This window comes from Oncorhynchus keta, chromosome 27 (genome assembly GCF_023373465.1).
Source record: "Oncorhynchus keta strain PuntledgeMale-10-30-2019 chromosome 27, Oket_V2, whole genome shotgun sequence".
Lineage (NCBI taxonomy): Eukaryota > Metazoa > Chordata > Actinopteri > Salmoniformes > Salmonidae > Oncorhynchus > Oncorhynchus keta.
In genome coordinates, this window is record NC_068447.1 from 48,433,879 (window position 1) to 48,457,521 (window position 23,643).

Consider the following 23,643-nt stretch of genomic DNA (forward strand, 5'->3'; position numbering starts at 1 on the left):
TCAAAGCTGATATACCTACCCAAGACAACTAAAAGCTGACAGACCTACCCAATACAACTCAAAGCTGACAGACCTTCCCAAGACAACTCGAAGCTGATAGACCTACCCAAGACAACTCAAAGCTGACAGACCAACCCAAGACAACTCAAAGCTGACAGAGCTTCCCAAGCCAACTCAAAGCTGATAGACCTACCCAAGACAACTCAAAGCTGATAGACCTACCCAGGATAACTCAAAGCTGATACAGACATACCCATGATGACTCAAAGCTAATAGACCTACCCAATACAACTCAAAGCTGATAGACCTACCCAAGACAACTCAAAGCTGGTACAGACATACCCATGATGACTCAAAGCTAATAGACCTACCCAAGACAACTCAAAGTGGATAGACCTACCCAAGACAACTCAGCTGATAGATCTACCCAAGACAACTCAAAGCTGTAATCACCACCAAATGTGCTTCTACAAAGTATTGACTCAGAGGTGCAAATACTTATGTAAATGAGATATTTCTGTATTTCATTCAATACATTTGATTAAAAATATATATTTTTAAAACTATGTTCACTTTGTCATTATGGGGTATTGTGGGTGAGAAAATAAAAATATTTAATCAATTTTGAATTCAGGCTGTGACACAACAACATGTGGAATAAGTCAAGGGGTATGAATACTTTCTGAAAGCACTGTAAGTGTTAGGGGCAAATCAAATTCAAGTAAAATGTCTACTTGTCTACTCGGGCCGGCACCCTTGTCTTAGTGGACCAAGGCTGGACCTGCTCTCGCTTGGGGTCAAAGCCAGGTACTTTTCAGCTGTCATTTCCATAACAATAGCTAACTGTGAACTTTAACACCTTCTAACAAAGCAACTGTTTTGATTATCCAGAGGTTGTTGATTCTGCTCTTCACAAGTCCTCACTGTCAGCCCTAGCTATTGAAACAATTTCCCAAGTATAACACAAGGGTGTATACACTAGTGTAACAGTCGAAAAGCAGAATTAGTCATGCATTGATGTCAATGGGAGATTAAGAGAAAATTTGATTAAAAAGGGAAGTTAGGATTCGCCCCAAAGTGCAATTATTCCACTCACACTTCCAGAACTCACTCTGATGTAGTTGGCGTTGATGTAGTCGGAGCCAGGCACATCTGTGTCTGCTTCCCTGATCTCCACCCGTGTGGTGTCAACTGGAACACAGATAGACCGGGATTAGGGTCATTGGTCACACACACAGGGAGGTTTTGGAGACAGGAGGTTCAGGTTGATATCTCACTCACAAGGGAGGATGTTCTTGTATCTGTTTTTACTCTTGTTCTCTGCTCTCTGCCCTTCTTTCCTGGGGTAGAGGAGCTTACACTCCTGCTGCTGTAGCACCTGGAAGAAGAGAGAAGAGAACAAGGTGAGAGAAAGTCAGACAGAGGCAGTATATGAAATGGCATTCCCTATTGGCAATCTAGACTTTGATCAATACTTTTGATCAAAGTCTAGGAAGTCATTTTGGAGTGAAGAGTCTAATCTGAGCCATAAAAAATCCCTTAGACCCAGGTATCCCAAATGGCACCATATGTGCCAAGATATAGTGCACTACCTTTGATCAGGGCCCATAAACAGACTATGACAGGAACCAGTGGTGACCATCTTAGAGTTAACAATAATGTGCTGTGTGTTGTCCTTCAGGAAATGCCTCATGAACATACTGGATTTACATCATCCAGATGAGCTTCAATGCCATACAACTCTCCTTCCATGGCCTCCAACTGCTCTTAAACTCTAGCAAAACTAAATGCATGCTCTTCAACCGATCGCTGCCCGCACCCACCCGCCCGTCCAGCATCACTACTCTGGATGGTTCTGACTTAGAATATGTGGACAACTACAAATACCTAGGTGTCTGGTTAGACTGTAAACTCTCCTTCCAGACTCACATTAAGCATCTCCACTCCAAAATTAAATCTAGAATCGGCTTCCTATTTCGCAACAAAGAATCCTTCACTTATGCTGCCAAACACACCCTCGTAAAACTGACTATCCTACCGATCCTTGACTTCGGCGATGTCGTTTACAAAATAGCCTCCAATAATCTACTCAGCAAATTGGATGCAGTCTATCACAGTAGACTGTGGGGCCACAGTGTCTCCTGACCCCTCCTGTCTCAGCCTCCAGTATTTATGCTGCAGTAGTTTATGTGTCGGGGGGCTAGGGTCAGTTTGTTATATCTGGAATACTTCTCCTGTCCTATTCAGTGTCCTGTGTGAATTTAAGTGTGCTCTCTCTAATTCTCTCTTTCTCTCTCTCGGAGGACCTGAGCCCTAGGACCATGCCTCAGGACTACCTGACATGATGACTCCTTGCTGTTCCCAGTCCACCTGGCCGTGCTGCTGCTCCAGTTTCAACTGTTCTGCCTTATTATTATTCGACCATGCTGGTCATTTATGAACATTTGAACATCTTGGCCATGTTCTGTTATAATCTCCACCCGGCACAGCCAGAAGAGGACTGGCCACCCCACATAGCCTGGTTCCTCTCTAGGTTTCTTCCTGGGTTTTGGCCTTTCTAGGGAGTTTTTCCTAGCCACCGTGCTTCTACACCTGCATTGCTTGCTGTTTGGGGTTTTAGGCTGGGTTTCTGTACAGCACTTTGAGACATCAGCTGATGTACGAAGGGCTATATAAATAAATTTGATTTGATTGTGATTTGATTTGACAGTGTCATCCATTTGTCACCAAAGCCCCATATACTACCCACCACTGCGACCTGTATGCTCTCGTTGGCTGGCCCTCGCTTCATATTCGTCGCCAGACCCACTGGCTTCAAGTCATCTATAAGTATTTGCTAGGTAAAGCCCCACCTCATCTCAGCTCACTGGTCACCATAGCAGAACCCACCCGTAGCACGAGATCCAGCAGGTATATTTCACTGGTCACCCCCAAAGCCAACTCCTCCTTTGGCCGCCTTTCCTTCCAGTTTTCTGCTGCCAATGACTGGAACGAATTGCAAAAATCCCTGAAGCTGGAGACTTATATCTGCCTCACTAACTTTAAGCATCAGCTGTCATCAGCGATCATTGCACCTGTACATAACCCATCTGTAAATAGTTCACCCAACTACCTCATCCCCATATTGTTTTTTTTTTTTTTTGCTCCTTTGCACCCCAGTATGTATCTCTGCTTGTACATTCATCTTCTGCACATCTATCACTCCAGTGTTTAATTGCTAAATTGTAATTATTTCGCCACTATGGCCTATTTATTTCCTTACCTCCCTAATCTTAATAAATATGCACACACTGTATGTAGACTTTTCTATTGTGTTATTGACTGTACGTTTGTTTATCCCATGTGTAACTGTGTTGTTTGTTTCGCACTGATTTACTTTATCTTGGCCAGGTCGCAGTTGTAGATGAGAACTTGTTCTCAACTAGTCTACATGGTTAAATAAAGGTGAAATAAAAAAAATATTTAAAAAAAATTAGTTTTGATCTTGACTTTCATGTTTTGGAATATTAGGTGTGATTTACAATCATTTAAATACACTGGCGGTAATGATGATACCACCACTCTTGTACCTCAAACTCTTCCCAGAATCCCTGTTTGGGCTTCTCTGAGTTGTCTGCCACTTTGTTTAGTTCCTTCACCCTGTTCTCAATGTTGGCTGCATTTATCCTGGTGGCATTGAAGGGCTTCCGTTGGGAAAGGAAGAGCAAAACATTAACTCCATGGATGATTATATGATCCACCCGTCACATTAAATGATATTGCTAATATAGAATTTGCAGCTCACCCATACTTGGAATGACACATAATTAATATACTTAACACATCTGGTTTTATCATAGTAGAACATAAAAATGGCAGTACAACATTGTTTCATGTGCGGCTGTCTGAATGCACTGGTTCAGTATCTCACCTGTTTGAGGTGAACAACAATTCCACTCTTCTCCACCATGGGGTTCTTCTTGTAGTGATCCACCAGGTCAGCCAGCGTGTCAAACCTCTCTCCTCCACCTACGTCATACTTCCCATCCTGCTAGAAACACACAAAAACGAATGTTGTTTGTTTGCCCTTCTAGCTGGACAGTTAGCTTGCCTACAAGCCTGCTATCCCAGCCTGCCATCCCTGCTATCTAGCCGGATAGACCCTAGCCTGCCTGCTAGCTTACTAGCCCTACAAGCATACTTGTCCTGGTCATGGCTAGACGGGATGCAGCTAATGTCAAATTGATGTCAAAAGTTGCATGTTTGAGTTGCATCGGGGAGCATTTTGGCATGTTCGTTAACCCTAACCCTCTTCCCTAACTTTAACCTAATTCTCCTAACCTGCTACGTTAATTATCCTAACATCTAAGATCCACCACCATATGGTGTTATTTTCTGCTCAAGCATTCTCATTGCGACACCAAACCCACCACTGGTGTGAGTGGCCAAAGAGCTCTTTTTTCATGTCATCCAACAAATATAAAACACCTGGGGTTTGCTAAAATGCATTGGCACCGGTGCTTTTGGTCAGATGACGTGAAAATAGAGCTCTTTGGCCACTCACACCAGGGGTGGGTTTGGCGTTGAAATGAGAATGCATAGAAAAGAACCCAATACCTATTGTAAAATATGGTGGTGGATCTTTAATGTTATGTGGCAATTTCCATCCACTGGTCGTGGGGCTCTTGTTTAAGGTCAACGGCATCATGAACTTTACCCAGTACCAGAACATTTTAGCCAAAAACCTGGTTGACCCTGCCGGGAAGCTGAAGCTTGGCCGCAAGTGGATCTTCCAGCAAGACAATAACCCCAAGCACACATCAAAATAAACAAATACATTTTTAATTGGCCACAAAATAGATATTTTTTTGCAATGGCCATCTCAGTCACCTGTGGTTTGAATTGAAGAGAGCAATCCATAAGAACAGACTAAGTATATCAAGGGTCTGGAAGGATTCTGTATGGAGGAATGGTCTAAAATACCTCCGAATGTGTTTAATTCATAAAACATTTTAGAAAAAGGCCCAGTGCCGTTATCCTCACATTGTGAGGTTATTGAAAGGTATTGAAACAGAGATGTCAATCATTTTGACCCCTACCTTTGAGAAAAAAAGTATTACTTGTTAAACAAAATCTATCTCTGAGCAATTGTATTAGTATACAATAGTAGAACTTCAAAAAATGTTGAGCATGCAATACAGCTCAGTAGTTGGATTACTTATTATATACACAGTTATATTTTTTGCTCATCTTTATCAAGGATGTCAATCATTTCAGACCCCACTGTACATGTAAAGGCCCTAGCTGGTCTTACCTGGTAGCGAATCATGACATGGGTGACCTTGGTCTTGCGGTCTAGGTTCTCGTGCTTCTCCTCGTTGGTGAGGACAGAGAGCACAAAGTCACCTGGTTTGCTCTGGCTCTCCCGTACCAGGAAACTGCCAGGCTTGCCCTTGTCCATGAGCAGCTTCTCAGCGTCGCGCCCAGAGAGGTGCCCGTGGTACCACCTAGTGTAGATCGGTAGACAATTTATGACTATTATGTTTGAAAATACTAATACTATTAAAAAGCAATGAAGATTTGGGAAATGGATATCACCCCAACCCCGACGTTTACGTGGAATTGTTTACATAAGAAATTGAAAAATGTGGGCGTTTCTGAATGTGTGAGTTTGCACGTGATGGTGTTTACAAAGAAATCCGAATTGTGTGTGTTTGTGTGTTTTTCTGTATGAGAGCTTGCACATGTAAATGTGTTGGAGGTTCCGGCAAGAGCGCTCAGCTGGTGTTTCATGGAGAAACCATCCTCAACAGGGATCACACGTTGTTTTTGGAGCTTGATACAAACTGATACACTGTGCGTTACAATGTGTAGAGACAGAAATGCCAGCATAGATATGTTTGAAGATTATAACAGGGTCTGTGTGTGTGTGTGTGAATTTTATTGTAAATGTTGTGTCTGTGGTTGTTTTCATTTGTGTGTGTGTGCAGCCATCTGTGTGCATGCATGTGCCTGTGCGTGCGCGTGTGTACGTACGTACCTCTCGGAGGTTGGGTCCTTACAGTTGAGTGGGTACTTGAGCTCGATGACGTCTCCGTTCCTCTCTCTGAGAAGGTCATGCTGCTCTGTGTAGTACTGCACCAGCTCTGCCAGCGTGGCAAACTTCTCCCCTCCATACAGGTCGTAGTAGTCCCCTGAATTCTGGATCTTAATGTGGGTGACCTCATTGTTCCGCCTGACACACACACACAGAGGAGAGTGGTTGGAGTCAGGGTTAGTCATAGTGCACATTGTTCAGATAGATCACTCACTATATATTATGTAACAGGTGCACCCTGCAGCATGTAGCAGAGGTTAGGTTAATAGGGTACCCCTGTTCTCTCTGTGTGTGCGATGTGAGTCCTGCTGAAAGGATCATGTATTCTAGCCACAGGTCGTGCTCAGAACCTATTTGGAAACGCAGCAGTGTCTGTCATTTTTGGTATGAAAAAAGTATGTGTGGGTATGGCACACACACACAGAGAAAACCAGAACTTGCGTTTTAAATAGTAGGCATTTTGTGTATGCGGGAAAAAAAAATCCTGTTTTATAGTATGTGAAACTTCTGAAATGTTATATGCTTTAAATGCCAGGATGTCATACTCATTTCGCTTTTCATCGAGTAGACTTCATTGCACACTGCTGAGGAAAAGAATCGTCTTTGGAAACCGACGCCTGTTTGACAACAGCTGATAATGTCACGTCCTGACCTTAGTTCCTTTTTTATGTCTCTATTTTAGTTTGGTCAGGGCATGAGTTGGGGTGGGCATTCTATGTTTTTGCTCTCGGTTTTGTATTTCTGTGTTTGGCCTGATATCAAGCGCACAGTGTCGCCAGTACATGCTCATAGCCCGGTGCGCTATAGGCCAGCCCCCCAGTCAATGCGAGAGTGGTCATCCAGCCAGGGTGTGTTGTGCCAGCTCAGCGTGTTTGGTCTCCGGTACGCCGTTTCGGCCCAGGGTATCCTACGCCGGCGCTGCGTGCTGTGTCTCCGGGGAGCTGGGAGGGTGCAGTGCTGGGCGAATGTGGGATTGAGCCTAAAGGAGAGGTGTGAGAGGTATGCACCAGAGCTCCAGTGCTCCCCCACAGCCCGGTCCATCCGGTGCCTCCTCCACGCACCAGGCCTCCTGTAGGACTCCCCATGTGCTCCCCCCCAGCCTGGTGGGTCCTGTGGCAGCCCCACGCACCAGGCTGTCTCTCCGTCTCCTCACTACAGGTTCTCCCGCCTGTCCAGCGCTTCCAGAGTCTCCCTCCTGTCAGGAGCTGCCAGAGCCGCCCATCAGACAGGAGCCGCCGGAGCCGCCCGTCAGTCAGGAGCAGCCGGAGACGCCCATCACTACGGAGCCGCCGGAGCCGCCCTTCACTCAGGTGCTGCCGGAGTTTCCCGTCTATCCGGGGCCCGCTGTACGGGTTCCCAGTCCGAGGTCGGCAGCGAGGGTCGCCACTCCAAAGGCGCCGTTTAAGTGGGCCAAGACTAAGGTGGAGTGGGTTCCACGTCCCGCGCCAGAGCCGCCACTGCGGACAGATGCCCACCCAGACCCTGCCCTATGGGTTTAGGTTTTGCGGCCGGAGTCCTCACCTTTGGGGGGGGTTTACTGTCACGTCTGGATCTTAGTTCCTTTTTTATGTCTCTATTTTATAAAAGGCTCAGTGTTGTTATCCAGGAGTACTGAAAACAGGGGATCCAATAATTTTGACCCCTACCTTTTGTAGATTATATATATAAAATAATGATATGTATATAATATATATAATAAAATAAATAGAAATATATATTTATTTTATATATATAATAATTATATATATAGATATATAAAATAATATATATAATAAAATAAATACAAATATAGAGCTCAAATGTTTATTTGAGCCCCATATTTGTATTTATTTTATGCAGTCTTTTTTCTCAGCTTTATCAAGGCATCTGAAAAAAAGACTCCACTGTATATCCAAAAACAATATTCACATAACTCTGTACAACAGCATTACTTGATTTTGCCATGGTCAAGAGCAGCTTAATGAATGCTGTATGGCACAATGATTGTGTGCTATGTCTCCAAGTCTGCAAGAGACCTATCCCATCCGCAGTGTCAAATCTAGATGGATGTTTGGCTCAATGCGACGTCATTAATTGTGTTAAACTCCCACAAACAGCACGGTGCAAACACACACACACACACGCACACGCACACACACACACACACACACACACACACACACACACACACACACACACACACACACACACACACACACACACACACACACACACACACACACACACACACACACACACACACACACACACAGTGCAGCCTCCACGGGCCATTAGTAGCCACAGACAGGGAGGCATACTGCTCCACTCAAACATTCATAACACAATTACAGGGAAGGAGAGAATACAGGTTTATAGGAGAGAAAGATGCATGAGAGGGAGGGAAGGAGAGAATACAGGTTTATAGGAGAGAAAGATGCATGAGAGGGAGGGAAGGAGAGAATGCAGGTTTATAGGAGAGAAAGATGGATGAGAGGGGGGAATAGGATTTGTTCCACTTTTTATGACTGTTACTTGATCATCAATTTGCAGAGAGACGGCTAGCTAATTGCATTAAAGCTAGATATCAGATAGCATAATGTGCAGTTCTGTCACTTTTCTAACTTCCTGAGTTAGATCGCTAGCAACAGCATGATCTTTTTTGTAAAAGTGTGTGGAGTGGGAGTTGTGGTTTGCTGCAGGCTCAAAAACCGACTTGTACATGCGTAGGTGTACTAAGACAAAGTGCATGTTTGTGCATTGGTTCGGCCTTTTGCTAGCTCTACAATCCAAAACATATTTTAATATAACTCTCTTGACTGAAAGACTGAAAGAAAAGAGGCGAGTGGATGGTTTTTTTGTTTTGTTTATACTTTCAGTAAAAAAAAAAAATGAATTGCTCTGAAATTTTCACTGGAAATGTAAAAAGAAAGTAGTATCTTCAACTAGGCCTAATTTTTCACTTCTTGTTTCCATGCTGATAAGAATGTTTCGGGTTTAGCATGCTATGTGTTTGTGACATTGTGTCTCTTTGTGGCTGTGTATTTTGAAAAGTGTCAGACTGTTTTTTGACCTTATCTGTGCTCCCTGGCCATCTGCATTTAGTGAAAACCAGTTGCTCTCAAATACTCACTCAAAATCAACAGGGTGTTATAAAGGAATAATCTCAGACATGTACATGAACACAAACAAATACTCACTCAAAATCAACATGGTATTATAAAGGAATAATCTCAGACATGTACATGAACACAAACAAATACTCACTCAAAATCAACAGGGTATTATAAAGAAATAATCTTGTCTGATAAGGTTGTTCTTACTCCTGTGCAGAAATGATTGGTTATTCACGGTACCGCGGACCACATCAACCTGTTATTTTCATGTGGGTTTTCGTGATGTTTTCTCTTGCTCTGTTCAGGCACGCGCAGACATGTACATGAACACAAACACTCTGGCCGAATACATAACCAACAATGCAGTATAAAAAAATAAAATACCCAAAACATTTCAAGTAACAAATAATTAAAGAGCAGCAGTAAAATAACAATGGTGAGGCTATATACAGGGGGTACTGGTCAATGAGTGTGGGGACACTAGTTCGTCGAGGTAATATTTACATATAGGTAGAGATATTAAAACGACTATGCATAGATGACGACAGAGTAGCACCAGTGTAAAAGATGGGGGGGCAATGCAAATAGTTTGGGTAGCCGTTTGATTGGGGATAGAAGCTGTTTGGAAGCGTCTTGGACCTAGACTTGGCTCTCCGGTACTGCTTGCCATGCGGTAGCAGATAGAACAGTCTATTACTATGGTGGCTGGAGTCTTTTTAGGGCCATCTTCTGACACTGCCTGGTATAGAGGTCCTGGATGCAGGAAGCTTGGCCCCAGTGATGTACGGGGCCGTACGCACTACCCTCTGTTGTGCCTTGAGGTCGGAAGCCGAGCAGTTACCATTCCAGGCAGGGATGCTCTCTCGTAGCTGTAGAACCTTTTGGGGATCTGATGAACCATCATATTTTCAGTCTCCTGAAGGGTAATAGGTTTTGTCATGCCCTCTTCACGACTGTCTTGGTGTGCTTGGACCATGTTGGTTTGTTGGTGATGTGGACACCAAGGAACTTGAAGCTCTCAACCTGCTCCACTACAGCCCCGTCGATGACAATGGGGGCGTGCCCGGTCCTCCTTTTCCTGTAGTCCACAATCATCTCCTTTGTCTTGATCACATTGAAGAAGCAGTTGTTGTCCTGGCACCAAACTGCCAGGTCTCTGACCTCCTCCCTATAGGCTGCCTCATCGTTGTCTGTGATCAGGCCTATCATTGTTGTGTCATCTGCAAACTTAATGATGGTGTTGGAGTCAAACCTGGCCGTGCAGTCATGAGTGAATAGGGAGTACAGGAGGGGACTGACCACGCACCCCTGAGGGCCCCCCGTGTTGAAGATCAGCATGGCGGACGTGTTGTTACCTACCCTTACCACCTGGGGGCGGCCCGTCAGGAAGTCCAGGATCCATTTGCAGAGGGAGGTGTTTAGTCCCAGGGTCCTCAGCTTATTGATGAGCTTTGAGGGCACTATGGTGTTGAACGCTGAGCTGTAGTCAATGAATAGCATTCTCACATACAGTAGGTGTTCCTTTTGTCTAGGTGGGAAAGGGCAGTGTGGAGGGCTGTAGAGATCATTATCTGTTAATTAAGGTTGTATGCAAATTGGAGTGGATCTAGAGTTTCTGGGATAATGGTGTAGATGGGAGCCACGACCAGCCTTTCAAAGCACTTCATGGCTACAGATGTGAGTGCTACAGGTCGGTAGTCATTTAGGCAGGTTACCCTAGTGTTCTTGGGAACAGGGACTATGGTGGTCTGCTTGAAACATGTTGGAATTACAGACTCAGACAGGGAGAGGTTGACAATGTTAGTGAAGACACTTGCTAGTTGGTCAGCCCATGTGAATGTTGACTTGTTTAAAGGTCTTACTTACATCGGTTGCGGAGAGCGTGATCACACAGTCGCCCGGAACAGCTGATGCTCTCATGAGTTTGCATCCCAATTTTGCACTTTATATACAGTACCAGTCAAAGGTTTGGACACACCTACTCTTTCCAGGGTTTTTCCTTATATTTACTATATAATAGTGAAGACTTAAACTATGAAATCATCTACTAACCCAAAAATGTTTAACAAATCAAAATATATTTGAGATTCTATAAAGTAGCCACCCTTTGCCTTGACAGCTTTGCACACTCTTGGCATTCTCTCAACCAGCTCCATGAGGTAGTCATTTGGAATGCATTTCAATTACCAGGTGTGCCTTGTTAAAAGTTCATTTCTGGAATTTCTTTTAATGCATTTGAGACACACAAAAAAGATAAGGGTGGTATACAGAAGATAGCCCTTTTTGGTCATTTAAAGAACAGTACTAGCATCAGAAATTACAACCCAAATAAATGCTTCAGAGTTCAAGTAACAGACACATCGCAACATCAACTGTTCTGAGGAGACTGTGAATCAGGCCTTCTTGGTCGAATTGAAGCAAAGAAACCACTACTACAGGACCGCAATAAGAAGAGACTTGCTTGGGCCAGGAAACACGAGCAATGGACATTAGACCGGTGTAAATCTGTCCTTTTGGTGTGATTTCCAAATTTGAGATTTATGTTTCCAACCAACCGCCTTTATGAGACGCAGAGGTGAACGGAAAATCTCTGCATGTGTGGTTCCCACCGTGAAGCAAGGAAGAGGTGTGCTTTGCTGGTGACGCTGATTTTTTCAAATGTATTATCATGTATTTATGCTTAAGCAGCATGGCTACCACAGCATTCTGCAGCGATACACCATCCCTTCTGGTAAGCACTTAGTCCCACTATCATTTGTTTTTCAACAGGACAATGACCAAACACACCTCCAGGCTTTGTAAGGGCAATTTGATCAAGAAGGAGAGTGATGGAGTGCTGCATCAGATGACCTAGCCTACACAATCACCTGACCTCAACCCAATTGAGATGAGTTGAACCGCAGAATGAAGGAATAGCAGCCAACAAGTGCTCAGAACATGTGGGAGCTCCTTCAGGACTGTTGGAAAAGCATTTCTCATGAAGCTGGTTGAATGCCAAGAGTGTGCAAAGCTGTGATCAAGGCAAAGGGTGGCAACTTTGAAGAATCTCACATATATTTGGTTTTGTTTAACTTTTTTGTTGTTGTTGGTTACTACATGATTCCATATGGGCGGCAGCGTAGCCTAGTGGTTAGAGTGTTGGACTAGTAACCGGAAGGTTGTGAGTTCAAACCCCCTGAGCTGACAAGGTACAAATCTGTCGTTCTGCCCCTGAACCATTAGTCACTTAACCCACTGCCCCTGTCACTTAACCCACTGTTCCGAGGCCGTCATTGAAAATAAGAATATGTTCTTAACTGACTTGCCTGGTTAAATAAAGGTAAAATTAAATATGTGTTATTTCATAATTTTGATATCTTCTCAAACTTTTGACTGGTACTGTATGTCACATAAGTCTGAAATATAACACAAATGTTTGACATAGAAACAAACACTGGCTTCCCAGAGGGTTTTTGGAAATAATGTTGATTTAATTATAAAACTAAAAATATTAATAGCATTCCACCCATGAAGCCACTAGAGGGCGATTTGGGCATTTGTCTGTAAGAAAGGCATACTGTGTACTAATCGTACTACATACTGTTTAGTAAAAACAAATGCAGTAAGCAACAAATATCAGGATACTAGTCTCATCCTACCGAGAATGCCTCATCTAATGCAGAATTGCATTTTGGTAAAGCGTGTCCCCTCAGCTGATTATCTGTAACGGTTTTCCTCCTCTTCTGACGAGGAGTATGAAGGATCGGATCAATGCGCAGCGTGGTAAGTGTTCAATTTTATTTCAACTGAACACAAAACAAAATAACAAGAGAATGAACAAAAACCAAACAGTCCTGTCAGGTGTAGAAACACAAAACAGAAAACAGGCTGCCTACTAAGTATGGCTCTCAATCAGAGACAACGATAAACAGCTGCCTCTGATTGGGAACCATTCCAGGCCAAATACTGAAATACAAAAACATAGAACACATAGAATGCCCACCCCAACTCACGCCCTGACCAAACTAAAATAAGGTGTTGATATTGGAGAACACATTGGGAGGGATCTTAGACCATTCCTCCATACAGAATCTTTCCAGATCCTTGATATCCTTCCTCTGAGTTTATGGACTGTCCTCTTCAATTCAAACAACAGGTTTTCAATGGGGATCAAGTCAGGAGACTGAGGTGGCAATTGCAAAATGTTGATTTTTTTGGGGGGGGTCAATTAAACAATTTCTTTGTGGATTTTGACGTGTGCTTGGGGTTATTGTCTTGCTGGAAGATCCACTTGGGGCCAAGCTTCAGTTTCATAGCAGAGGCAACCAGGTTTTTGGCTAAACATATCCTGGTACTTGGTAAAGTTTATGATGCTGTTGATCTTAACAAGGGAAGGAAAATAGCCCCATAACATCAAAGATCTAACACTATGTTTTACAGTAGGGATGAGGTATTTCTGAAAAAAATATATTTTTATTTTGAAGGCCAAACCCACTGCTGGTGTGCGTGACCAACGACCTCTATTTTCATGTCATCTGACAATAGCACCACCTGGAGTTTGTTAAATGGCATTGGCACTTGGATTGGACCGGTGCTATGGTCATAGAGGTCTTTGTCCGTGCACAGCAGCAGTGGGTTTGGCCTTTGAAAGAATATTGCACATGTGGGGGCTTCTGGCACAAGAACAGTCCCCACAAGAAAAAGGGTTAGGTTAAGGTTTAGAATTAGAGGTTAGGGAAAATATGATTTGCATGGCAATCAATTGTTTGGTCCCCACAGGTATAGTAAAACAAACATGTGTGTGTGAAGGATCTGTCTACCTACAAGCCATTCTGACTACAAGGATGGAGGCGGCTGCACTTGTTTTAATATATCTGGAGCAACATTAGGTCATCATCAATCTTCAAGGGCCCACCCATGGTTCGAGAAGAAAGAACACACAATGACACTATTTAGTGCCTATTCCACCCTTTCCTTTTATCTACTGGCTTCCTATCTCTCTAAAACGTGTGTATCAAACAGGCCTTTGCACAGATTCGAACACATGTCGACATCAGTAAACAGTGGGGAGAACAAATATTTGATAACCTGCAAAATCGGCAGTGTTTCCGACTTGTAGAGGTCTGTAATTTTTATCATAGGTACACGACAACTGTGAGAGATGGAATCTAAAACAAAAATCCAGAAAAAAACATTGTATATTTGGAACAGAAATCTTTGTTTGCAATTAACTACGTTTCCTGTAGTTCTCGACCAGGTTTGTACACACTGCAGCAGGGATTTTGGCCCACTCCTCCAGATCCTTCAGGTTTCGTGGCTGTCGCTGGGCAATACGGACTTTCAGCTCCCTCCAAAGATGTTCTATTGGGTTCAGGTCTGGAAACTGGCTAGGCCACTCCAGGACCTTGAGATGCTTCTTACGGAGCCACTCCTTAGTTGCCCTGGCTGTGTGTTTCGGGTCATTGTCATGCTGGAAAGAGGTTATTGGCCAATATCTTGCGATACATGGCCCCATCCATCCTCCCCTCAATACGGTGCAGTTGTCCTGTTCCCTTTGCAGAAAAGCATCCCCAAAGAATGATGTTTCCACCTCCATGCTTCACGGTTGGGATGGTGTTCTTGGGGTTGTACTCATCCTTCTTCTTCCTCCAAACGCGCGAGTGGAGTTTAGACCAAAAAGCTCTATTTTTGTATCATCAGACCACATTACCTTCTCCCATTCCTCCTCTGGATCATCTAGATGGTCATTGGCAAACTTCAGACGGGCCTGGACATGCGCTGGCTTGAGCAGGGAGACCTTCCGTGCGCTGCAGGATTTTAATCCATGACGGCGTAGTTTGTTACTAATGGTTTTCTTTGAGACTGTGGTCCCAGCTCTCTTCAGGTCGTTTACCAGGTCCTGCTGTGTAGTTCTGGGCTGATTCCTCACCTTCCTCATGATCATTGATGCGCCACGAGGTGAGATCTTGCATGGAGCCCCAGACCGAGGGTGATTGACCGTCATCTTGTACTTCTTCCATTTTCTAATAATTGTGCCAACAGTTGTTGCCTTCTCACCTATTATCCTGTAGCCCATCCCAGCCTTGTGCAGGTCTACAGTTTTATCCCTGATGTCCTTACACAGCTCTCTGGTCTTGGCCATTGTGGAGAGGTTGGAGTCTGTTTGATTGAGTGTGTGGACAGGTGTCTTTTATACAGGTAATGAGTGGAGAACAGGAGGGCTTCTTAAAGAAAAACTAACAGGTCTGTGAGAGGCGGAAATCTTACTGGTTGGTAGGTGATCAAATACTTATGTCATGCAATGATTTTCTGGATGTTTGTTTTAGATTCCATCTCACAGTTGAAGTGTACCTATGATAAAAAATTACAGACCTCTACATGCTTTGTAAGGAGGAAAACCTGCAAAATCGGCAGTGTATCAAATACTTGTTCTCCCCACTGTATGTGAGTGCCGAGGGCAGAGTCAATAACCACCAGACCACCATGGCCACATCTCTGTTACATAGTATCCAGTGAGAACACAATCCACTTATCAAAATGAGATGAATCAACATTCTATTAGGTCAATTTGGCCAATGGATTTAATTGATTGAATCTATAAATAGCCCGACTGCAATGGAAATATGTCTAATGGAAATGAATGGAGGCAATGGCATACGTAATACGGGGAGAAAATCCATCCACAGTCCCGGCTAATGCCCTCTAAACCTCTCCTCTGACTAAGAGCATAGAGATGTATAAACACAACATGATACTAGAACAACACACCACTAGAACAAAAGTTGTGGCCTATGTTCCCAAAATATTTTCACTAAACGAAAACAATGAATAACCAAGGCATTTCTTTTGGTCTGAGAATTACATACACAGAGTATACTAAACATTAGGAATACCTTCCTAATATTGATTTGCACCCCTTCTGTCAAGTTTGCTGGATGTCCTTCAGGTGGTGGACCATTCTTTATATAATCCTTCTTTAACCTGTCTCCTCCCCTTCATCTACACTGATTGAAGTGGATTTAACAAGTGACAACAATAATGGATCATAGCTTCCACCTGGTCAGTCTATGTCATGGAAAGAGCAGGTGTTCATAATTTTTTGTATACTCAGTGTACATGCGCTTCACAATTACATGCTTGGCTGTGTAAATTCTCACTCCCTCAAAATGCAGCATAGAGCTATGGTTGCCAAGGCCTCTCCCATAACAGAACACACTGTCTACTTAACCACACATTGTGGTCTACTCCGGCCACTACTAACAGAACATTTATTTACCCCTCCCCCTTCCCCTGCCATCCAGCCCCCTGCCCAGGCCAGGAAAGGGAGAGGGGGAGATAAGCGAAGGGAAAAGCAGGGAGAATGAGATAACAGCCCATTGGAGTACCAGGGCGTCCATTAAAAGGAGAGTCAAGCTGGAATCCCCTAATAACATGCTAGTAAGAAGAAACACTAACGACATGGTAATCACTCTCCTGTTGAGTGTGTGTGTGTGTTATGAGATTGTTTGTGAGTATATATGATTGAGAGAGTGTGTGTGATATTTTTAATTGTACCTTTATTTAACTAGGCAAGTCAGTTAAGAACAAATTCTTATTTTCAATGGCGGCCTAGGAACAGTGGGTTAACTGCCTGTTCAGGGGCAGAACGACAGATTTGTACCTTGTCAGCTCGGGGGTTTGAACTTGCAACCTTCCAACGCTCTAACCACTAGGCTACCCTGCCGCCCCATGAGTGTGTGTGATATGAGTGTGTGTGAGAGAATGCTAGAGAGTGTCTGTGATGTGGGAGTATGTGTGAGCATACAAGTAAGAGACCGCTTGGTCACACTGGACCCTGGCAAGCTTAGGGCCCAATTCCGATTTATTAAATGACACCTTTCTTACACGCGCCTTTCCTACACACTTCTCAGTAGTTGGTATTCAGACTTACCTTATGAAGGTGTCTAATGGGCTTTGCAGGCGAGGTTCCTTTGTGTTCACTGAATAATACATTTAACCGCTGAAAACCTTCCCACTTGGTGGCCAACAGATTTTTCCATTCAATAGGGTTTTCAGTAAATGTTTCTTAAGACATCCCTTCAAATACGGTGTACCTAGTAGTTTGAATTTTGTCATCAGACTCAATAGAATATATTGAGAGAACAGGTTCACAATATTATCAATATTATCAATATATCGCTCCATAACCATTTAATGAACCTACATATCTTTTCTCTGTATTACCAACTGTTACTAATGATCCTGAGCGACAACCACATGGCCATGGCAGAATTCACAGAGAAAGCAAATTAAGGTAAACAAAACAATGTAATTAAATGGAATGATAACATATACTAACTAAAGGGAACGAGCAATACATTGGCAGTTGAATATGGGTTGTTATTAGGCCTAGTGGCGGTCGATACTGATAGTAGCTAATATTTAACATGATAGAAATAGTAAACAGAGAATGTCGGGGTGGCCTATGATTAAGACAATTGAGAGTGCCGATCCCTGCAAGTTAAAAGGCAATACAATTTAAATTCGGCAGAATCTAACAACATTTCAAAAAACCTTACTGTGGGAAAGTTAATACAATTACATATGACTGGTTTATCATTTGCCTCCTGTGATTTATAAGGTAAATATATCTAAAACAAGTGTCACTTATATTTACAATTCCCTAGCTGTTATCAATAGCTTTTATCAAGTTGTAAATTACAGTGCAATGAGAATGGGGTTATTTCTATCGGAAAAAATAAAGTAGATGCCGACAGGTTCGCTGGACCTGTCCATAGTTTCCTCACGCGTAACGGTGCAGAAATGAGGGAATTACTGTAAATCAATGTCAGAATACGGCGTATCTTGCTAGACACACCTCCGCCACACCTTCATTTATTCGATCGCCACCCAAAATGAATATCAGGTGAATAGCACGCTATTCCATTGCTTAAGTTCCATTGCTTAAGTTCAAGGTCAGAATACTCGGAGAAGAATGCATAAACATTTCTTAACGTTCCATTTACGCACGCTAAACTCGGGTCGGAATTGGGTCCTTGGTGAATAGGCAAGACATAGCTGAATAGTCGCAAAGAAAAGTGTAAGTGAGTAAGTGTAAAGCATAACTCTCATCAGCTCATGAAAGCTGAATAAGCTTTTTGTATTTCTCACCGTAAGCAAAGAAATAAACTCTTATGCATTCATGTTGGTACGTAGCCTACTTTCAACAGCAAAACAATGCAGACACAAAATAAAGATGGCAATGCTCTAGATAGCACTATTCTAACTACTTCCTCCTTCCCCCCACCAAGCTAGTCCAAACTGACCTTACCGTACCATGGGAGGGCATAAATCACACAGCCCACAGGAAGGAGGTGGAGTGGGGGTGAGGGAGGGCTGCTGTTAGCCTGCACTATAGTTTAGCCACAGGCCCTGTGGTCTAAAGAACAACAAATACATGTCATTTAGCCTGGTGACTGCAAACACACACAGGCAGTTAGGCAGCCCTCAGTCACCACAAAGCCACATAACACCAGGGGCATGCAGGGTCAGACCTCGACATGGGCCCCCGGCCTTAATGTTATTAAGAGCTACTGCCTGGACTGGCATGGCTGCCACACTCACTGCTGTTACCAGCCTAACAACCTTCATTCACCTTCAAGGTTGCTTGATCGAATCCCTGAGCAGACAAGGTAAAAATCTGTCTTCTGCCTTAACCCACTGCTCCCCGGGCGCCGAAGACATGGATGTCGATTACGGCAGCCCCCGCACCTCTCTGATTCAGAGGGGTTGGGTTAAATGCAGAAGACACATTTCAGTTGAATGCATTCATTTGTATCCCCCTTTCCCTCAACCCTACATACACCCCCCCTCCCCTCTCTCTCTCTCACACACTCCTCTCTCCCTTGCTACTCAAGCCAACCTCTGCTAAAGAGAGCGAGCTAAAGGACGATGCTGGACCTTTTCCATGAGCTCGTCTGACTGATAAGCCTCTTAAAAGCTTCCGTTGCCAATGCAGAGGCACTCTCTATCCTGGCGCTACAGGAAATCACAGAGGCCTGCTGTTTACCAGAACTCCATGTTTCTCTTTTGTATCTCTCCAACGACAGAGCTCACTGTTCATAATTCAGTGAATTGTAATGTCATGGGACAGGGTTAGACCTGACGATTTCATGCATAGGGTCAGTGGCGTAAGTCAATTCTTGTGAAAGGCTATTTTACGACCAGTTCTAGCTTTCTTTTCAACCGAGGAGGGAAACAAACAATTTTCCATTTCGTAGAAACGTGGGAGAATAACAAACTACGCATATTTCAAGCTTGAACTCCCACATGCTGTGACTGTTCACCCAAAGGCAAGGCTCTTGCTCTCTCGCTAGCTTGCTTACTGGGAAGCGATCATTTCCCATTTCTTGAGGCTTGACTCACGAGACAATTTGCTCTGAATGATTAACTTACACCAGGGACAATGTTGTGGAGCATGGGCCGCTAACGCTAGGATAAAGAGCTAGGCTAAAGCGGTGGACTAAAGCACTAGCAGAGAACCATGCTAACACAGAACATTCACGAAACATTACCTAAAGGTTCTCCCTTGGTTATTTGACAAATAACTTAACCAGATTGTTATTGGAACCAACATTTGTTAGCTGGGAGCATGGAGGCCCCTACCTGATAGAGAGAGTAAAATCTCCCGGGTTGCTCTTGCTCGGCCGGGCTAGGAAACTGCCATGGACCCCCCGGGTCAAGAGGAGCTGCTCTGCCTCGATTCCGGTGATGTTGGGGTGGAACCACCTGGAAGAACAGAGAGAGAGAGAATAGTTGAGCACAAACGCCAAATCCAGAGTCACTGCGCCAGAAACAGTGTTTCTCAATGTACCTGATTCAAATGATCAACCAGTTGAATCAGGTGTGTTACTGCTGGGCTAAAAAGAAACAGGGGCCCCTCCAGGAGCTCACTCATCAATCAATCAATCATTTCCCAGTAAAATATTCAGTTTGGTGACACTAGTCAGAAATACATAAACCATAAGAGTTAACCTTTTGGAGAGCAGAGCCCAAAACTACAAATGAGGTTTGAGTAGTTCGCTAAGTAACTTTGGTCAACAAATGTGGCTCACCTTTTAGCCTGCTCTGGGCCAAGTTAACTCCATTTATCTTGAATGAAGTATCTGAGATGTAGGTTAAGGACCAATAAAATCAGATTTGCTTCCTCTTGCAAAGATTGTCAGCCCCTTGTTAATTGAGTCATTTGAGGAAGATGACTGATTCAATATTTTATTAATCAAATGTTTTGTGTGTACATTTGTTTAAAAAAGTATTACACAATTAGTGATTTGTTTTGTTTTCCAAATTGTACATTTTTCACGCAATTCTATTTTGAAATTTGCAAAATGCAAACTGACAGCCGCAACCAACCATAGACATTTAATCCATAGATGGCAGTTCCCATTCAAGTTAAAAGAGCATTATGTAGATGTTTTTGTAAGGGTCCAGCCCAGCACTGGTTGCAGATACGGGTGGCAAATGTTTAGTCAAGCGACAAAATGATGAGGCTTAGGGAAAAACCAGAGTAAATATCGGTAACAATTTGAATCGCTGGAGATAAGTTATGGCCCTAAAAGGGCTGAAGTCTGATGGAGAGATGGCCTGTTTTCTGCTTGACAGATAACGTTACCAAGACGTTGCATCAGCTACAGGAGCTAGCTAGTGTTAGCTATGAATGGAGAATCTGGGTTAGCTTTATGCTATCTAAATTATATGGCTGTCTTGATAAATTACATGGTGTACATGGTATTTATGATCTAAGACCAGTATTGACATAAACATGTGTATTTGATAGTCATGATCATTTAGAACCTATTTACATTTCCATTGCTGAATCTTTTGTTGTTGTGTGTTGATGGCTCGCTAACAATTCTTGTGCATTTCTCTAATGGCGCTTGGCTGTAACGAAAGTAGCTGTAATGGTGCTCGGCAGTATTAGTTGCCTCGTCTTTTTGAGACTTCCAAGTGACTATCGCTATTACAGAACATTACTGAAACAATGCTAGCTAGCTAGTTAACATTATATAGCTTGGTAGAGAGTTGACAAGTAAGCTCACTAGCTAGATATGTGATATAATAATGGGACATGAGTGAAATAAAAATGTAATTTCTCATGTTCTAGTTATGAAAAGGCCCCACCACAATCCACTCCAAGGGAAGTGTTACCTCTACCTGCTTTATCAAGCATTGGAGTGGAATCCAGCACCGCACTGTCAGATAGCAAAGAACACATGCTTCATTTCAGTAGGAGAATAGCTAGATACCTTTTTCCTATTCCTTTCAATGATGGGTAGTGTGAACTTTGTGTGCATCATTTATGGTTGGTTTCTGTGTACCTCTCTTTGAGCCTGCCTTCTTTGAGTAGCCTATGTGTAGGTTTATCTCTCTGCTACTGTCATGTCTCACTCTCTAGTAAGTCAAAATGTTTGCCAGTAATGAAGATACCATATTCTTGGAGTATAACCAACTGTCTTTTCTAAAGGGGGGATGAGTTTCTGAAGTAACCTGGAGTTGTTGAACTAGATGGGAGCACCATAGAGGCAACAAAAGGCGAAAACAGGCAACAAGGTTTTTTCCGTTAACTATTCCAAGACATTATCACCCTATATGTGTATTGCCAAAATTGTACAGATCTTATTCAGTGAATTATTTTTTTTGTAATGTTCTATCACTTCTATTTATCCTGGTGAATATGAGCACCTCCGAAGAGACCATAGAAGTAAATGAAGAGGTCAATGACCTAATGTAAGACTGTTCTTAATATTTGTGATTGTTACGTTCTGACCTTTATTTCCTTTGTTTTGTATTTATTTAGTATGGTCAGGGCGTGAGTTGGGTGGGCAGTCTATGTTTGTTTTTCTAGGTTTTGGGTATTTCTATGTTTCGGCCTAGTATGGTTCTCAATCAGAGGCAGGTGTCATTAGTTGTCTCTGATTGAGAATCATATTTAGGTAGCCTGGGTTTCACTGTGTGTTTGTGGGTGATTGTTCCTGTCTCTGTGTTTTGGGTTTTCACGTTTCTTGTTTTTGTTAGTTTGTTCATGTGAAGTGATTTATTAAAACATGAATCAAAACAACCACGCTGCGCTTTGGTCCGCGTCTCCGTCAATGGAAGAAATCCCTTACAGTGATATGCTAGTGTATTTACTTTCGTTGTTTGTATTTATAATTTACCATTACAAAGTACATTTGGAAAGTATTGACTTTTTCCACATTTTGTTTACGGTACAGCCTTAATCTAAAATGGATTAAATTGTTGTTTTTTCTCATCAATCAACACAAAACCACGTAATGGAATAGCAGAAATACGTTTAGAATTTTGTTGCAAATGTATGAAAGACAAAAGGATTCAGACCCTTTACTTTGTACATGTACTTTGTTGAAGCACCTTTGGCACTGATCACAGCCTTGAGTATTCTTGGCTATGACACTACAAGTTTTCCACACCTGTACAGTCGTGGCCAAAAGTTTTGAGAATGACACAAATATTAATTTTCACAAAGTCTGCTGCCTCAGTTTGTATGATGGCAATGTGCATATACTCCAGAATGTTATGAAGTGTGATCAGATGAATTGCAATTAATTGCAAAGTCCCTCTTTGCCATGCAAATTAATTGAATCCTAAAACATTTCCACTGCATTTCAGCCCTGCCACAAAAGGACCAGCTGACATCATATCATGTCAGTGATTCTCAGTGATTCTCTCGTTAACACAGGTGTGAGTGTTGACGAGGACAAGACTGGAGATCACTCTCTCATGCTGATTGAGTTCAAATAACAGACTGGAAGCTTCAAAAGGAGGGTGGTGCTTGAAATCATTGTTCTTCCTCTGTCAACCATGATTACCTGCAAGGAAACAGGTGCCGTCATCATTGCTTTGCACAAAAAGGGCTTCACAGGCAAGGATATTGCTGCCAGTAAGATTGCACTTAAATCAACCATTTCTCAGATGATCAAGAACTTCAAGGAGAGCAATTCAATTGTTGTGAAGAAGGCTTCAAGGCGCCCAAGAAAGTCCAGCAAGCGCAGGACCGTTTCCTAAAGTTGATTCAGCTGCGGGATCTGGGCACCACCAGTACAGAGCTTGCTCAGGAATGGCAGCAGGCAGGTGTGAGTGTATCTGCACGCACAGTGAGGCAAAGACTTTTGGAGGATGGCCTGGAGTCTAGAAGGGCAGCAAAGAAGCCACTTCTCTCCAGGAAAAACATCAGGGACAGACTGATATTCTGCAAAAGGTACAGGGATTGGACTGCTGAGGACTGGGGTAAAGTCATTTTCTCTGATGAATCCCCTTTTCCGATTGTTTGGGGCATCCGTAAAAAAGCTTGTCCGGAGAAGACAAGGTGAGTGCTACCTTCAGTCCTGTGTCATGCCAACAGTAAAGCATTCTGAGACCATTCATGTGTGAGGTTGCTTCTCAGCCAAGGGAGTGGGCTCACTCACAATTTTGCCTAAGAACACAGCCATGAATAAAGAA

At 43.1% G+C, this 23,643-nt stretch overlaps 1 protein-coding gene across 7 annotated transcripts in view; it reads right to left on the bottom strand.

Annotated features, from left to right (window-relative positions):
• Positions 1-23,643, bottom strand: part of LOC118360233 (tyrosine-protein phosphatase non-receptor type 11-like) — a 113,587-nt gene that overhangs the window by 44,946 nt on the left and 44,998 nt on the right. For 3 of the 7 annotated variants that reach the window (XR_004820829.2, XM_035739518.2, XM_035739522.2), the window contains exons 2-8: positions 19,792-19,914; positions 6,020-6,214; positions 5,294-5,486; positions 3,911-4,030; positions 3,570-3,683; positions 1,282-1,378; positions 1,097-1,191 (exon numbers count right to left, since the gene is read on the bottom strand). Coding sequence is in view for 6 of the 7 variants with exons in the window: in XM_035739518.2 (XP_035595411.1) it covers positions 1,097-1,191; positions 1,282-1,378; positions 3,570-3,683; positions 3,911-4,030; positions 5,294-5,486; positions 6,020-6,214; positions 19,792-19,914 (937 nt within the window). In the remaining variant the exon portion in view is untranslated. The remainder of the gene's footprint in view (positions 1-1,096; positions 1,192-1,281; positions 1,379-3,569; positions 3,684-3,910; positions 4,031-5,293; positions 5,487-6,019; positions 6,215-19,791; positions 19,915-23,643) is intronic. The other 4 variants (XM_035739519.2, XM_052482572.1, XM_035739521.2 and 1 more) reach the window with 3 other exon arrangements.